General features: G+C 38.3%; 1 protein-coding gene across 1 annotated transcript in view; it reads right to left on the bottom strand.

Moving 5' to 3' along the window:
- LOC102767578 (chromosome unknown open reading frame, human C3orf67) overlaps window positions 1-19520 on the bottom strand; it is a 217528-nt gene that overhangs the window by 32441 nt on the left and 165567 nt on the right. The window contains exon 15 of the mRNA XM_015558251.1: window positions 12032-12093. Coding sequence (XP_015413737.1) covers window positions 12032-12093 — 62 coding nt within the window. The remainder of the gene's footprint in view (window positions 1-12031; window positions 12094-19520) is intronic.

Raw genomic sequence — 19520 nt, forward strand, 5'->3', positions numbered from 1 at the left:
ACTGGGGAGAGAGCCCACAACCCAGGAATGTGCCCTGACTGGGAATCAAACCATGATTTCCTGGTTCATAGTTTGACACTCAACCACTGAGCCATGCCGGCTGGGCTATTGTTATTATTTTAATCATCACTCAAGGTCATGGTAGGAGAGCGGGGGAAGGAAAGGAGAGTATATATAGAAGAGAGAGAGAGAGAGAGAGAGAGAGAGAGTGTGAGAGAGAAACTTTGATTTGTTGTTTCACTTTATGCATTCGTTGGTTGATTCTTGTATGTGCCCTGACCAGGGATTGAGCCCACAATCTCATATTTTCTCTGGCTTTTCTGGTTGCCCTCTGAAGGAAGTTCAGTGTGAAACAACTAAGTCCGCCATTGCCAGAGGCAGAGCTTACATTAATTAATTTAAAACTACAAAATATATTATGCCTATCATTTAATGCTGTAGGATTTTAATTATGTTGATGTGGGGAACCGAGTCAGGGCTGTGGAGAAGGAGCAGTCCCAATCTCACTTTAGTCAAGGAAGGTTTTACAGAAGAGGGGGTGACTTTTAGAGTAGACGATATTAGCAAGGTGATAATTCCCAGGTACAGGGAATGTCATGTAGGCCAGGAATATAGTCCTTTCACTAACCTAGTTGACTAAATAAATAATGGAAATTCTAGCTCAAAGAAATTATAAATCATGTGCTAATGGTAGCATTGCCTGGGGTACTTTATTGAGAAGGATTTTAAGTTTACAGTGATGCTCAAAGGGCAAGAAGATTGTGATCCACTAGCAATGTCTGCACTGGACAAAGGATGGGGCATAGCTGTACGTGAGTGAGTCATAACATTCCAGAAATCATAGGCAATGATTGAATTATCATGCATCAAGAGTGTGTTAGAATTGGACTGTTTGTAATTTAAAATAATTTAGAAACATCTTGTAAGAGTTCTAAACATGCCATCCCCAAATTATGCTGTTTTGACTTTTTATTTTTGACTGAAGATACTTTAGAAACAGTAGATACAGGTAGGATTCTCTGACCTCCCCCTTTCTACCTAAAAGCAAGACATGAAATTTCCCATGAGGAAGATGCCCTTTATGGCACAGGGCACAACTCTCTGAAAATTCTGATTAGCCTCGAGACAGCACCGAAAGGAATCTATAAAAAAGAAACTTTACTGAAACAACCCTTATTTTCCATTAGTTTCCCCCATATATGTTTCCTCCCACAGTCTGCCACCCCTAAAGCCTAAACCCAATTCCCTTTGTTGTCACTTCTCTACAAATTGTTATGTGTCAAGATGTTATATAAGCTCCAAGTTCTAACCACTCTGTTGAGTTACTCATCTCTGATTTCCTCCCATATATATGAGCACTGCACATATAAATAACATCTGTATGCTTTTCTTTTGTTAATATGTCTTCTGTCAATTTACCTTTCAGCTGCAGAACCTAGGAGGGTAGAGGAAAAAAGTTTTTCTTTTCTCCCCTACAATCACATCACTTCAATTTGGCTGTTGATCAATATTAACATGGCGGAAGACCTTTAATGGAGGCTCACAGGGCTATCATCTATTAAGGTTGTAATAATGTCCAGCAGAGACAGTGACTGTGCTTTTCAAATGTATGAAAGACACTGGGCTGAGAGAGAGAACAGGCTGGATGACAGAACTGAGATTCAGAATGATCTTGATAGTCAAGAGAATTGGTTCAGACACCAATATTTATTCCACCAGTATTTACCAAGTCCAACTTTGTGTCAGATCCTGGCACAAAATACAATGATGAGCAAAAACAGATTTCCTGCCCTCTTCGAGCTTACAGTGTAGAGGGTGAGACCAACATTAATCAGATAATCTCACAAAAATGTGTGAGTTTAATAATGCTATGAAAACACATGATCAGGAACTTGAGGGTTCCCTAGAGGGAGTGATGCTTGAGAGGAAATCTAATGAAGCGAATAGGTATTAACCAGGTAAGGTGGAAGGTAAGGAAAAGGAAAAACATTCTAGGAAGAGGGAAAAATGGGCAAAGCCTCAAGGGAAGCCATTTTGACAAGGTTCTGAGGGAGGCAGTTTTGAGAGAAGGACAATGTAGCTAAAGCACAAATCTGGAGAGGGAAAATGGCACACAATAAGGCTGATTCAGTGGGCATGCGCCAAACCACTCAAGTCTTGCAGGCCATTGAAAAATTTTGTCTTTACCCTATAAGCAATGGGAAGCCAACGAATGATCTTGATATGGGGGTATCACAGTCAGATCTGTGTTTAGAAAAGGTTACTCTGGCTGCTCTGTGGGGAACTGCTTGTGGTGAAAAGGCACATGTGGATGCAGGGAGACCACAGGAGGCTATAGCAATGGCCCTCGAGAAAGACGGTGACAGTTTCAGGTGACCAAAAGCCAAAGATAAGCCATTAACAGCAGTTCTCAACCTGTGGGTCGCGACCCCTTTGGGGGTCGAACGACCCTTTCACAGGGGTCGCCTAAGACCATTGGAAAACACATATATAATTACATATTGTTTTTGTGATTAATCACTATGCTTTAATTATGTTCAATTTGTAATAATGAAATTGGGGGTCACCACAACATGAGGAACTGTATTATAGGGCCGTGGCGTTAGGAAGGTTGAGAACCACTGCATTCGTAGGATATGGGTACTAAGAAAACAAATGTGATTTGAGCTACACTAACAGACACAGTGTCCTGGTCAATGGTCTAATTGTAGTCTGAACTGTGAGATCATCTTGTTCATTTAGATAACATCAATTTGATAAACTCAGTAGTGTCCAAAGGAAGGCAAGTAGGACTATGCTAGAGCCTGGAATGGCAAAGTGGACTTAATGCTGGAGAAATGAAACTGAAGGAGAAAATGGAACAACCAAAAAGCTATATTCAAAAATTTCAAGGGGGATTGTGTGAAGGAGTGATGATTCAAATGACTGTTCTGGAAAGACAGCTAGGATCAAAGGGAGGAGGTATAAGGAAACCTATGTGGACTCAGTGTAAGTGAGGAATACTTAGTAATGACTGCCTGTCTAGTGCCACACTCAGCCGACCTCCCCGGCCAAGGTGTGTACGGAGACTTTTGAAGAGATGCTGGGTTAAGTCATTTCTATGATCACTTTAAACTCTCTGAGATTCTCTGATTCGCTCAAAGTGTGATCTTTTTTGGGAGGAACTTTATTTCTGATATTCCTATTAATATCCTACCACACTACCATCACTTTCTCCCATTTAATAAAAATATATACGTCAGGCCCTGTGAAAACTCTTTACATTCATTTCCTCATGTAATCCTTCTAATAGCACTGCAAAGTAGGTAACTGAATACAACCCCCGTTTTTTAGATAACTTAATTGAGGCTTAGAGAACTAATTTCACAAGGATCTGAATGTGGCATTTTGATTCCAGAGACTGTGCTTTTAATCAGTGCACTGTTACTTCTTACACCCACTTATTCATGCCAATGAATGGCATTCTAAGCTTTACAATTTTAACCAATTTCTAAACCTTATATATTAAAGTATATAAAATGCCTTATTTACGGTGACAAAATATGGTCAATCTCATAGCTACTAACTATGTAAGTCAGAATAAGGCTAGCTTATGCTGGGTAACAAACGGCTTGGTAACAAACAGCCCCCACATTTCAGTGTCTTAAAAACAACAAAAGTTTATTTCTTGCTCATGATGAATGTATATAACAGATGAGCAGGGAACTCTGTTTATTACAGTCATTTAGAGACCAGGCTTATGAAACCACCACCACCTTGAATGTTCATGGTTGGTGGCAGAGGAAAAGAGAACTCTGGTAGAGGGTTTTACACCTGCAATTTAATGCTCCAGCCAAGTAACAATGTAGGTGATTTTGCTCACAGTTCATTGGTTAGAACTAGTTAGACTAGTTGGCTCCACCCAAACCAACTGGACTTAGAAAAGCAATCCAACAATGTGCTTGGAATTGAGAGAATTTAGAATATTTGGCAAATCATGTTAATAACTACTGCAGACAATAAATATGCAAGGAAGCCAGAAAACATACAACATTTACTATACACATTTCAGAATTTCTACCAAAAGAATATGACTACTTCTTTACATTAGCTTGTTTACTTACTCCAAGTTGAGAGTGTTAATACATTAGGAGAGAGAAAATGTACAAAATGTGCTGAATTCCTCACTATATACGTAAAACACAATTTGAACCATAATCATGTCTGTGATTCAAGCCCTGGGCATGCCATATTAGTGTACTCATTTGCACTTGGGTTACATACAAGTGTTTAGACAGAGAATGTACTATTTTACTCCTTTACAAGTTTTATTGTACCTAATTATGTAAACCCATCATTGGTGAGCTACAGAGAAGATAATGTGAAACAGCTCAAGCCATATACCAGGTTTTGAATATTAACATATAGAAAAAAATCCATTTACATACATTATAAAAATTTTATTCTGAAAATTCTTGGCAATGCCACTCCATCATTGTGAAATTAACTAAAACTGTATTATTCAAATCCCAATTTTATTTATAGAAAAATGTAAACCTCTTAAAAAACTTTTGCTTTCTAATAATGTTGGCAATAACAAAATAATTCACCTTATTTCTTGCTATGTCTCAGAGTACTCAATTCAAATTTGAACTACATTTATCCACTATCTGTGGGAAAACATAGCTGTTATTCATAAGTACTCCATGATCTCAACTACAAAACTAAAAACCTACAATGAAAATATGAAGACAAATCAATACTATCTATGAAGCGTTTCCCTGGAAATGTTAGAAGATAATGATTTCTTCTTGTAAGTGATTTAAATGCCCAAAGAAAAAGTAAATGTGGTATTAGTGTGCTAAAAACACAGTAAAAGTTTGTATTACAAATGCTATTTTAGGAAAAAACTTATTTTAAAAGCCAGTGATATTTCCTATAAGGTCATTGCTGTGATATCTAGATGGTACTTTTTTCTAATTTTAAAGCTACATATTTTAATAGAGAATGGTCCAACATGTTTTTAAGGTCAAACTGAAAATATGTTGATTATTTAAAAATGCAAGCAAAGTGCTTTATTATATTATACTACCAGAATGTTACTGTGGTCTAAAAATATCATTAAATCAGCACAAACCCACACTTATCTTCCTGCACATTTTTCACACCGAGCTGCCTTCTGACTATGAGTAATCTGTTAATCTGCTCTTCGCCTCACAATTCGTCAAAATGACAGATTCATTCCTTCTCTAATACATAATATCTTCATTTACTGCACGCCTTGCTGCATCTTTCTTTTTTGCTAGCACTGAAATTTAGAAAATCACAAGTAAATTTAGAGAATGTCACATGGGTGGCTGTTCCTGCATGTTTCCCATTTCTTCCATTATCCCAGCAGGAGAAACTAAAAGTTCTCTGGACTCTTAATGTGAGTTAATAGTATTTCTGACATGAAGGCAATTTCAGGTTTCAGTAAAAGTGCTGTTAAAGAGGGAAGAGGGAAAATGGTAAAATACAAAGTAATTGTACCCTTTACCAAGTTAAAACACTGACCATAACAGAATTTTCTTCTAATGCTACTGGGCAGTAAATAGATTGTCACCCGCCACCTCTAACCATTAGGTGAAAAGAAAAAGATATTATTTTAAAAAGAGGAAGGAAAAAGGAGAAAGACATCACCCAGTAGTTTAGGGATGATTTTATCCACTTAAAAGACAGGGCTGCATTAGCATAAACCACCGCTTAACGGAAGTCCCCCTTTGGTTTTATTTAAGCTGAGACCTTCGTTTTTATCATGATGCTGACTGCCCTCAGGTCAGGCTAGATATCAGCCTTCTTATTCTTTGCTATTTTGAAAATACAAATGATTTTGCTGTTTAAAAATGTTTTCTAGCAATTGTTTGCTAGCAATTCAATAGAGGGTATTTTTCTCCCCTCATTTCTTGCTTTGATCCTGTTGCTTATTAGTCTATAAACTCTGCACGAAGAACTGAAAAATATGAGAGTATGTAAAATTCTAGACAGCATTCTTTCATTTTAAGTAAGAGATAAAGCACATCATCTACAAATCACCATTTGGCTTCACTTGTTACTGACCCAGGAGTTCACACATCATAAAACCAAGGTCACAACTGTTAAGCTCTAACCAGTCTTGTTTCAGCACACACACATATTTCCCACGCATATACCCAACACCCAACACCCAACAGCACTTTCTTGTCCGAAGCACCGAATTGCATCTAATTTGTCTTAATCAATGGCAAGGGAGCAAAAGGCTTTTAAGAATCAATGGACAAGAAAAAGTCAATAGAACAATAATGTTAGTGTTAATTCAATCAAATCAGCTAGAAGTTGTTTGCCTTTTCTCTTTCAAGTCATTAGAAATAGACTGGATGTGTGACTTACACAGTATTTATTATACTGAGTGGGTTTTTATGCGGCAATGAACAGTGAAATACGGAGCTGTAAACTCTGGAAACATAATATATTGCTTGAGTGAAAAATTATGTTTTAACCTTAATTTCAAAATGTAATGTTTTTCATTAATAAGAGAAACAAAAGAATTATGTATGAGGAAGAAGCAAAACTAACTGCTAACAAAAGCAGAGTGTGTGAGGGGCAGAGGTTTGGAAAGGCTGCACCCGGGCCCCCGCACCTTTCCTGAGACATTCACACACTCACTGCCTTGATGACACGCAGGGAGGACTGGTCTGCAATGGGAGGCTGAGAGCTCCCTGAAGGCACACTAAAGCCATCTCTCCACGATGCTCTGCACATAGTAGGCGCTTAAAAAACACTGAATGTTGCTGAAGGTATAAACGGAAACACTTTGAATCATTTTGTACTGTAGAGGTTCCTTGTTTAAACAGGGAAGCTATTCTGCATTTACTAAATGAAGGATGTGGAGGCGAGTCCACAGATGCGACTGGCTGCGGCCACGTAACCCTCATGATGGTCTTCCTCTCCTCAGGTTCATGTCATGCCTGCAGACCCCCACCCCATCCCCCTCAGGTAGAATGGAGGTGACTGTTATAAACTGAACTTAGTACTTCAACTGGGGAAGAAAGGGGCCAGCTGAGTCTCTTTGAACCTGGTGTTTATAAAGCCTGTTGAAAAGGTTGGACCAGTGGACTGCAGACCTCTGGGAGCAGGAGGGGCATAGAATCACTTGAGTTTAAGAGGCACCAGCTCCACAGGCTCGGATTATCTATCTATCTATCTATCATCTATCTATCCACATCTACCTACCGACCTATTTATATCCATCTATCTATATCTATCTATCTACATCTATTTATATCTATCTATCTATCTATCTATCTACCTATCACAATTAATCAGGAAATTAGTCCTTGTGCTTTGGTCTGAAAGGAGAAATATTTCTTAAAGAATTTTTAAGATGACCCAAATGTAAGCATTTGAAGAGAAGCAGGACATGCAATTTCTGTATTTCATTTCATTTATACCTTTCTCTCATTTGTACTGGCGGGACAGAAACGTAAGCTGTAGAGAAGCCCATCAGGCTGTGTCCTGACAATTGGCGAGAAAAGAAAGATGAAATCACTGTGATCAGCCCAGAGCAGGCTGGTAGTTACCACGACAGGCCAGCTTGCCTCGGTCGGGCCAGCTGAGTCAGTGGGAACTGAGGTCAGCGGCTATTAATCATTTGTCAAAGTCTACAGGAGTTTATCAGATAATTATAGTTATAAGTATGTTTATATCACAAAACATGTGGCAAAGCCACAAAGGATTCAAGCCCTAACACAATCTGCACTGATATTTAAAAATACAGAAGATGATAAATCATAAAGCAAACGCTTAAGAAAACCATGCCCTTCATTACTGGGCATTCCAGAATTATCTTCTGTATTGTTTATTTCCATAAACATTTAGAGCCTTACAGAGCCTTAGACTATCTTCCCCTTCCCTTCTAATTTTCCAATGAGTAAAAATAGCAAGTATAATCATCATTTGAAAGATTGGTTATCGACTCCATCCATATAAACAGACTACTAGAAAGTAATCACAGCTTATTTTACAAAACCCATTTCTGAGCAAAAATATCTTGAGCCATTCTGAAGACTCTACATAAACAAATACGTAGATGTGCCTAAGGGACAGCTCTGAACCCCACAAACCAAGAGAAGGAATTTGAAAATAAATGACTTAAGGCTGCAAACAGCATCCATTTTCTTCCATTTGGCAGCAAGTTTACATGCTAGAAAACACTTCTCAACATGAGTGAACTGTGAAATTGTTTCCTCCTACCCAACACTCCTCTAAATTGTGTTAAATTGTTAGCCACTTCTGCACCTTGTCATTGAGGCTGTCAGCGCCCCAAGAGGCAATGCAGGTGGACACTGGAGGCAAGGGCCCCAGCATTTGAGGTGCTGCCTAAGATAATTAGAGGCTTGTCTAAGATAATTTACTGTGTTAGTAGCAGAATGAGGATGAGAATTAGGGTCCCTTTCCCCTTTTATTGAAACAAAATTTTCTACCTTTTAACATATCTTATTATCAGTCATATCTTATTATCCTAACTGTCAGTCAGTCTGTTAGGAAAATACAGTGGGAAATACCACACCCATGCCTATCAATGCAAGGGGCTTTGTTGAAAATCTAGAGAAGCAAGGGATTATGGTGAGGTGAACCATGAGTATTTTAATTCCTAGATTATAAACATTCCAGAAACAATTAGCTTTATGTCTCATTCTATCCAGTGTCAAACATTGCCCAATGAGTGTCAGTGAATTCTTTTATCCCATTTTATATGATGATCTATGCTACCCTCACAATTTTATCATCTTTTTTATTTATGGCCCAATAATGCCTTTCTGCCACTTCTTCAAGCTGCTGAAGTGATGAGCCAAGAGCCAAGCCATATAATCTTCAGGTTTCCTGAACAGCTATATAATAACATTCCAGAAAACTGGTGGATAACCTGCTGGCAAATGGGATTAATTGCATTTTATTTTTTCCTTTAGAATTTGGTTTTTAATTTTATTATGTAAAAATCTAAATTATTGAACTGGAGAGCATTATGCTAAGTGAAATAAGCCAGTTAATGAATGAAAAATACCACATGATCTCACTCATTCATGGATAATAGAGACCATTATAAACTTTTGAACAATAATAGATACAGAGGCAGAACTGCCTCAAAGAGATTGTCAAACTGCAGCGGGAAGGCCGGGGAGGGTTGAGGGGCAGCGGGCCGGGGGGTAAGAGATCAACCAAAGGACTTGTATGCATGCATATAAGCATAACCAATGGACATAAGACACTGGGGGATAGGGGAGGCTAGGGGACTGTCTAGGGCGGGGGGAAAAATGGACACATATGTAATACCCTTTGTAATACTTTAAGCAATAAAAAAAATCTAAATTATTTTTTCCTAGATGAATGGACATTTAATTGGTTAAATAAATATACTGTTTAATTAGTAAATTTTCTTATATTCTATCTTTGAGAATTGAATTTTATTTTATTTATTTATTTTTTAATATATTTTATTGATTTTTTACAGAGAGGAAGGGAGAGGAATACAGAGTTAGAAACATCGATGAGAGAGAAACATCGATTCAGCTGCCTCTTGCACACCCCCTACTGGGGATGTGCCCGCAACCCAGGTACATGCCCTTGACCAGAATCGAACCTGGGACCCTTCAGTCGGCAGGCCGACGCTCTATCCACTGAGCCAAACCAGTTAGGGCGAGAATTGAATTTTAAATGAGATATTTAAAGTCACAGACTACCACATCTAAACATTAATTAATTCACCCAATATTATGAAGAATATTTTCTATAAAGGGTTTTCTTCAATAGTGGGACTGGTTTTCCTATGTAAAAATCTGTGAGTCTCATCAAAGTCCCAGAATCTCAAGCTGGGAATGACTCTCGAGAGCATGTAACTCAGATCCTTTCTATGACACATGAGGGTGCTCATATTATTAGGTGAGGTCTGAATAGATTGAGAGGCTTGTCTAAGATAATTTACTGTGTTAGTAGCAGAATGAGGATGAGAATTAGGGTCCTTTTCCCCTTTTATTGAAACAAAATTTTCTACCTTTTAACATATCTTCTTATCACTATCTCTTGTTCAGACTACAAATTCTGACTTTGTTATAATCTGGACCAAAGTTGGAGTTCCAATTACCTTAAAAGTTTACTCATATATAGAAAAAGAGTTTGTTAGTCAAATCTAGATGAGCTATATGATTACAAGGGACATACATATCAAGAGATAAACTGATTCTAACGATGTTAACATATACTAAACATATACAGTTTACATATACTAAAACTACAATCTCACTTTTGGAACTACTATTATATTTAGTTATGACAGTGACAGATCAAGTGTACAGACCAGGAATACTTAGACGAGGTCACTAACAAAGTATATTTACTCTACCCATGTCATGGATAGTCTACGCCCCATTAAAAGTGCTGTGAACTGTGTAGGTGGTCTCCTGGCTTTTATATGGCTTCGATTTACTGTTTAATTGCTGATTAGACCTGTGGTTACTTGGCCCAAGCTATGTCAATTATATTCTCCTTCCTGAAGTACGAACTGGATTCAGGCATGGCCTGCCAGCCTCAGCATGTATGTGTAATATGTAAACTCCAGAGCTGTCAGCCAGCCATGTGACTGGAAGCAGAGAAAGCTGGTGTGCAGAGAGAAGAATGAAACAGACCCTGGGATTAAGTTTCAGTCCCTCCTAAGGCCTGGTTGCCCTTGGTCTGAGGATATAGCCCTTATTCTTATTTAACAAATCCCTACTAGCTATCTATCTGTCTCTCTCTTTTAATATTAGCTAAGTTGTTTTTGATACGTGTAACCGATGAGTCTAGTTTAGACACTCTGTAATAGAGATCACTGTCCAGAGCCAGAGCTATGATGTGTCGCTGGTATTTGGCTCACTCAGTGGGACCAACCACAGTACAGGTGAAAGAGCTTGATAATGAGGTGCATTCGGATGAGATGCATTATAGTAACTAAGACCTTGTGTGTGCAGCTCAAGATAGATTGATTTTAATAAATTCCTAGTATACAATAAATAGCAATAAGGTAATACTGATTTATGCAGATAAACTACCTTATTAGCTATTTATTAGAAAGCCATATGATACTACATATATTTCAAAACTGAAATTCAGGTTTCCTTGTCCCTAATGAGCCTGAAATAATGAGATTTCTTTATATTGATAAATGACTCATATGCCAATGACATTTTATTTTATTTTTTTAATATATATTTTATTGATTTTTTACAGAGAGGAAGGGAGAGAGATAGAGAGTTAGAAACATCGATGAGAGAGAAACATCGATCAGCTGCCTCCTGCACACTCCCCACTGGGGATGTGCTCGCAACCCATGTACATGCCCTTGACCGGAATCGAACCTGGGACCTTTCAGTCCGCAAGCCGACGCTCTATCCACTGAGCCAAACCAGTTTCGGCTATGCCAATGACATTTTAAAAATAATGAAATAATTTTGAGATTATGAAAATTTGAAATAAAAAAAGAGAATCTCTATTTATACTTGTATAAGCTATTTTGATAAATTTAAAGGTACCAAGCAACATAAAAAAGATTTATGCTTAAAATGTACTAAATGTCAAATATCTATTAAATTGAAGTATCTAAGCAAGTAGAGTAACAATGACTAAATTAATACTTAAAAGAGTTTGCCAGGAACTGTGCTAATAACTTTTCATGTATTAATTCATTTGATCCTCTCCCAAACACTCTGAGATTATGATGCCTGAATTTGAGTTCAATGACTAGCTCTGTGTCGCACAGCTAGTAAAAGGTCGGAGTGCTATTTAAACCTAGGTAGGCTGTTAGCCAATACATTACAGTCTAGATAAGAAAAGTAGACTGACCTTTCTTAAAAAAAAACAAAAAACTTCGGAAATACTTCTAAAAAAAAAAAAAGAACTTTGGAAAGTCCTTTGGCTGTTTTGAAAACCAATTTCACGAAAACAAGAAAAATGCATAATCTAACTAATCTTTAAACAAGGAATTTAGATTAGTAATGATTCTTACCGGGGGTTAGAAGGAGAAGGTGGATTCATTTCTTTCTGATAGTGCCGACCCTGGTTGACAGGCTGTAAGAGACAAACCATTTGTGAGTAAAAACTAATCAGTATCATACTCTTGACATATACTTTCACGGACACTCTCATCACTGTAATTTTCCTCCCAGAAACAATCTGCAAGAAGTGGCTGGCTTATTTTAAAGAAGAGTTGAAGGCTGTTTGGGAGATCAAGCTAATAACAAGGTGATGCATATGAGGAAACAGGTCATTTTAATGGCCAGTCAGTGGGCTAGATAGCATCCATGGTGCAATCAAAGTTCATGGTGGATCCTCCTTTCAGAATTTTGTGCTATTAACATTGGTTGATATTTCCAGATACAGCAAAACCAAACAAGATATCTTGTTGCACTAATGCTGCATAGCAAGTACAGGCAATAACTCAGAGCCAGGGGAATGTAGATTATATATATTTCTATCTCATTGTTAGTAAGTTTGCAAGGAGAATATCCGTTTTCATTAATGGAATTACACACGTGGATCTTGGGTTAGGGTTGTAATTCCCCCCAAGTGTGTAATAAAACCTCAGGCATTTATCAGAGAGCTGAAAAAATGTGATGCCAATACCCAACAAAAATGTGAACTATCAAGTTTTTCCTCCACAAGAAAATTTTAAGTTACTATTTCAAAACACAGCTAAACCACCACATCCCATGCAAGCCTTAACTTGCCTCCATTGGAACTTGGTGTTTTTCATCTGTTCTATAAAAGGAGAAAATTCTATTAGACCTGACACACATTCTGTTTTTCAACTTTAGCTCCAACTATTTTCCTATGTGACTAACCACCATGTAATCATAATATGAAAATAATTTTTAATGTTCTCATTTTATTGAGTTGGAATTTGGTATACATTTTTGAATTGCATTCAAAGGGCTTCAGTTAGGTCCTTACCCAGTGGGGCTGGCGTTAATGCTTTCTTACCCATAATGTGACCCCATGGCGCTGACACCAACCAAGAAAAAGTGTGGCCATGGTACCTGAACATGGAGAGCACATATTGCTTATTTTAATAGATCCTAAAATATTAATGACATGCATGATGGGAATTCTTTAGAGTAAACTGTCTTCCTCTATAAATAATGTCTTGGAAGTGTTCCTTTAATTTAAACCTGTATGATGATCACACTCGGCCTGCCTCTCCGTGATGTACCATGAATGTAAATGTACTCAGATACTTTGGTAATTGAACCAATATCAATGCATCACCATTTCAGTAATAAGAAACAACAGCTGGGAGACCAGTGGAAGGAAAAACATGTTATAAGACATATTTGATCTCACTAGAGAAATAAGACTTTTAGCAATTTGTAAGTGAAATTTAGTTCTATGATTTAGGCTTTATTATTTCACAGCAAAAAAAAGGGATTAGCACATAAAGTGCCTAACAGGTTCTCTAGACCAATTCACACTGGTGCCAAAATACTTGCAATAAAGTTTTCAATGGTATTCCAGTACTTCAGCTGTAGTAGGCCTCCCATAAATGGAACTCTGCCTATGACTTTAAGAGGCATTTCCATAACTCTAAGAATCACAGTCCTGATATTCAGCCAAATTTCTATTTGCTTAATTTTATACCATTGATTCTATTTACACCTGTCCCCACCCCCTTGTTTCAATGCCTATTCCCTCCTCTGGGGAATAGAAATGGCTGCAGAATCTACCTTGTTTGTGACTCAGCCACCACTTAGCCCACATAGACTGGCCCGTCCATGTTTGCTCATGTTTATATCAAACAGATCCAATGATATAAGGAATAAAAGGGAATACAATTAATAAAAGGTTCACACTTAAAATGATTTTTAAGTGTCAGAAAACAAAGTAAAAAAAAATAACCACTGGAAACTTTTCAAAGTAATAAGGATTACAGATATGAATAGATAGAAAGGTAAATAAAAATATTCACTTAAAATAATGTAGGCATTGTAACTTGCCTGAATACTGGATTCCTTAATTTGTACTATTGAAAGCTAATGACCAAGTTGTTACTCAAAAAATTTTTATTCAATAAGGAACTTAAATTTAATAATAGCATTTAGACTTACGCATGTAGCTGCTATAAAGGGACTTATAAACCTCCCTGCTAATGACTCAGTGGGGGAAGGATCCAAGTGAGTGCCATACAAAATGGGTGTTCCACTTCCCTTTCTCTGCACATCTTCTAATTTTATAATCCAACTCAGGGACAGGAAGGGATTATGGGAATGATGCAGCTAAGGAGCTCCTTCAAGATATTTCGGTTCCCATGACTTTGCTTTGATACTTTGAAAGGGCAGAGCTTTCACTTGGGTGAGGTCTTTTGTCTTCTGGGCCCAAATCAGAGTGCATGAGCATGTGCCCAATGGTTTCTAAAGCTCTCTGACCATGAGGGTTGGGAGCGGGGGTGGTGGAGGTAGGGAAATGGTGGCAGTGGGAGAATATAGTGGGTTGTCTGAAGCCAGATGTCCTTATCCACAGGTGGAAACAGACATATGTTTCTATAAATATGCAGCAGTAAACGTATTTCTACTTTTTCCAGGTAGGTAACATTCTCTGAAAGCACCAGTTAAAAAACTAAAATTGATTTTTTGATTTTGGAATTCAGCCATATTTAGAGAATACCATAAGAAGCAGCCAAGGAATAGCAACCAATACCTACCAATAACTGTGACAATAATGATAATGGTGGTAACTGATATTTATTGTGTACTTACTCTGTGTTCAATCCTTGACAGATATTATCTCATGGGATTCGCACAGTGATTCTATGAAATGGACAGGACAAACAACTCCTTCTAACAGAGGAGGAAATCCAGCCACTGGGTGTTAGCCAAGGTCCTGCCAGCCAGGATATAGTGGAGCCATAATTGAAAACAGGCCGTCTGGTTTCAGTTTACCCTCTAACCCAGTGGTTCTCAACCTTCCTAATGCCGCGACCCTTTAATACAGTTCCTCATGTTGTGGTGACCCCCAATTTCATTGTTACAAATTGAACATAATTAAAGCATAGTGATTAATCACAAAACAATATGTAATTATATATGTGTTTTCCGACGGTCTTAGGTGACCCCTGTGAAAGGGTCATTTGACCCCCAAAGGGGTCGCGACCCACAGGTTGAGAACCGCTGCAACCGCTAGAGTATGAACTTAATTCAGCTGGGGCTCACCTGGAGTGGGGAATACCTAAGCTTCTGAATAACAAATATGACAAACTCAGTTCAGTTTACGTCAGAAAAAACAAAGGGTACTGAAGTACATTTATTTGAAATATGTAAGACTACCTCCTTATAAATTCATTTGATTTCCTTCTTATGATATATTACTCTATATTTAACATTAAAGAAACTAAGTGTGGCTACATTGCTAAATTTGAAAGAAATATAAGATGTAATAGACAATACTTTGAGGATGAGGAAGGCTAATTCCATGCAGCTCAGATACTGCGCTGACTCTAACACCAGTTATATCACCCTATAGTGCCATGATGTCTGCTCCTCGGAGTTATCTACAGCTTAGCTCAATCAACTATTTACTTTTTTAGTTCAGGAGTAAAAGAAAACTCATTACACCTAAAGACAACGGAGAAGTTAATGAATCTGCAGGTCAGAACAAATTAAGACCTATTAAAGCCTGAAGTGCCCATGTATTAGGTATTATATATTGGACACAGAGCAGCCAGCAACCATCATGTAAAAACTGGTATGCTGCTGAGCAAAGAAATGGAACAGATCCTAGAAACTCAGGACCTCGTCCTTTTGGTGGCACTGTTGCTATGCACTAGTGTCGGAAACCACAGTCACATAAAATTAACTACCACTGAGCACAAAAGAAGCTCCGCTTTTCCACGATCAAACTGCTAGAAATTTGGGGGTCGAGGGAGAGAAGTAAAGGCTAATTAAAAGAACAAGAGATAAGATAATTCTGTCATATTAAAAGGGAAAGACAATATTTTCATGTTGTATGTAAAATCTTATGAAAATGGCAATAAAGTTGCAACGTTAATCAAGACCATAAGTAATGTGTCACCATATGCTTGTAATTTTATTAAGTGCGTTTTGCCTCGTTTTCCTCCAAATATGCTCTGCAATATGCCATTTGATGGACGCATGTGATGAGTTTCTTTCTTTCTTTTTTTTTAAACGAGCTGAGGGACTAATATACTTGGTTACAGGAATTCCTAGCTTGAAGGAATGGTGGCTTTGAGGCCCCTGGTTGCTTACAGGCTAGCATGCATGTGAGGCATGCTTTTCCAGAATCTAGGTTTACAGATGGGAGAGAGAAATAATGAAATAATGAAAGAATTGATGTGTAAAGTTCTGAGGGATCGGTCTGGATTCTAATGGTTAAGCTCATATTACAAGAACAACAGAACCTCTGCCCACCCGTACAGCCCTCAGTGGTCAGAAAAAAAGGGAAATGTTCTAGAAATCTTTTCTGGTCACTCAAGTGGCCCTTTGAGGAGAACAGCTCTGGGGAGCAGGTGATAGTTAGCCTGAGCTTCCTCTGTTGGCACAGGACACTTGCACCCCATGGTCTCATTCATTTTTCATCATGCCAGAACGAGGAAGGCTCTTTATTATTCCCATTTTATAGGCGACTGAGTCAGTACTAGTAATGAATTAAAACTTCCCGCAAATGCTCTTTTTTTGGCAAAAAATTTGACATTTTTAAGTGTAAAAATATCTATGATGTTAACACCTTCAGAAAATTTGACATATGAAGTTTTGAAACTTGTTGTCAATACAACAAAATAGCATACATATCAAATCCCATATATGTCAACATATGTGTAACACCATCTATTGAAAAAAATCTTCATTATTAACCAGTACACCTAGTAAATGAGCCAAGGTTGGCTGATGAAGAGTCTATATTTTGGTCATCACATGAAGCTGTCTCCATTAATAACTATCCTTTTTCTTAAAAAGAAACAACACACACACACACACACACACACACACACACACACACACACACACCATGGTTTTATGCATTGTCAATCAAAATCCCTCATCAAAATAATATGCACTTAGAACTCCCTTGTAACCAATTCCTAGCACCCCTCCCAAGCTTGCCTGGGGCCCCGTTTATGACTAAATCTCATGAGGGCTACTCCTGACAGAAACCCTCCAAATTTGATTACCTGTAGCTTGGTTTCCACAGAAATTGTAAAGGATTGTTTTAATTGAATTTGGTTCTAAGTTAGAAACTTTGAAAAATCTGTCTGTCAAAGGCCAGGGGATTCTCAGCAGGCTTGATTTATTTAGCATGAGATGCCAACAAAAGCCAATCTGCTACGAGAAATATGGTTACTTGTAAGTACACTTTTAAATGACTAATTTATAGCATCTAAACACCATTTAAACAGTACATATTACTCTGAACTGTACAGATGCTCGGGGAAGCTGAGGAATCAAAGCTTGTAGTAAACACAATAGAATTTGCTAAAGACCTCATTCTGGTTCCAGACTGCAATGTGTGTGAAGTCCTGAGATAAAGTCGCTAAACTGAATGTGACCTGCCTAAGTCTCCTTTTAAAATTATTGGTCATTAAGCCCTGTCCAGAGGGAGATTTTTCCTTTATGTGTATATATAATACCTATTTATCAAATCTGGAATGTAAAATATTACCTGCCATTTTAAGAATTTATTTAAGCAAAGAAAAGCTCATTTATTTTAAAATTTTGATAAAAACTACTATTTTAGAGTAAAAAATTATTTTAATATTATTGATTGATTATTCAACTAATAAGTAACAACCAGCCCAGTCTGAGTGTGACCTCATGCCAGGCTCTCTGCTCAGCAAAGTCCTGCCTTCAGGGTACAACCAGGTCTGGTGGGTGCTGGCAACAAGGATCCCTGATGTGGTCAGTGCTATCGTTGAGCCTAAAGGCAATGGGAACCCAGAGAAGAGATAATTCCGTAGATGGTGGCTGAGGGTCAGAAGCGTTTCGTGCAGCAGTGGCATTTGAATTGGGCCACAGAGAGTGTTTAGGAGAAGAGGGATGGAGGGTTCCCAGGCCGAAGGAAGAGGCATGAGCAACAGCATGATTGACATGATCTGGATGAAAGGCATGGCAAGCTGCACAGTGTAGCTAGAGCGTGGAGTAGTTAGTCCTATGTGTATTGGGTGGGGGGTGGATGGTGATGCTGAGACAAGCGAAAACTCATTTCAAGTCTGGTTCAAGGTGATAAAGAAACAAAGGTACTGTGACGAAGTTATCCTGTTAAAGGAGAGACTCCACCCTCACTTCCATAGATTTACTTCTGTTCCTTTTCTAACTTGGAACTCCTTTCTCTTTCTTTCTACATGGTGAGTTTGCATTCATTCTTTTTAAAAACATTTTATTTATTTAATTTATTTTTGTTAATCCTCACCTGAAGATATTTTTTCCATTGATTTTTAGAGAGAGTAGAAAGGAGGGAGAGAGAGGAGAAACATCGATGTCAGAGAGATGCACTGATTGGTTGTCTCTCGCTTATGCCCCGAATGGGGCCGGGGATGGAACCTACAACCCAGGTACGTGCCCTTGATTGGGAATTGAACCCAAGATCCTTCAGTACACGGGCTCACACACTATCCACTGAACAACACCGAGCAGGGCTGCACTGGTTCTTGAACCCTGGTTTAATGGTACTTTTTTCTGTGAAGCATCCCTGAAACCAACAGGTAGAAAGAATGCTGCCTCTCACTTGTTCCCAGACTCTATTCTATCATCACTCACTACCCTGACTGATAGGACTCTGCTTCCCTGCAGTGTCGTGAACATTTCAAGGCAGGTAAAGCTTTGTTTGTATCCCCAGCATAGTTCACAGCATGTGGTACCACTCAAAACAAAATGTGAAATGAATTAATGTGAGACAGACAAGCTAGGCTGTGGTGAGAGTCACCATGGAGATATTCCTGGCTCCGGTGGAGAAAGGAAGGTGTGTCTCTCACAGTGAGGCCTGGAGAAGGGCTGCAGAAGACTCTGGAGCTAAGTCTTGTGGGATAAACAGGTATAAGGTACAAAGATATGTGCAGAGGGCATTTAGGGACTCACAACTGGGACTAAAGCTGGGAGTGAAAGGTGGGGAGCAGTGAGAGATGAGATGAGAAGGGGTCAGGTCTTAGATCATCAGGGGCCCTGTAGGCCAAACTAAAGAGGCAATGGTGGGTTGTGAAAAGGCTTTATGCAGGGAAGAGATAAAACAGAGTGGGGCTTTAGAAAGATCACCAATGTGAATAATAATGATATTAAAAATTATCACTAACATTAATTTATTAAGTGCTTATTATGTCTCAGTGCCAAGTGCTTTTCCAAGGTCATAGCTTGGATGTGAACCTTGGCAATATGACTTCGGAGCAGATGCTCCTATCCCTCAGGCTATGCTGCTTGGACTGGAGATACAGAGGTACTAGGAGACTGTTGAAGGAATTTGCATAAAAAAATACAGTGCCAAGGTTATGGTATAAGTAG

This window comes from Myotis davidii, unplaced genomic scaffold (assembly GCF_000327345.1).
Source record: "Myotis davidii unplaced genomic scaffold, ASM32734v1 scaffold189, whole genome shotgun sequence".
NCBI classification, from domain to species: Eukaryota; Metazoa; Chordata; class Mammalia; order Chiroptera; family Vespertilionidae; genus Myotis; species Myotis davidii.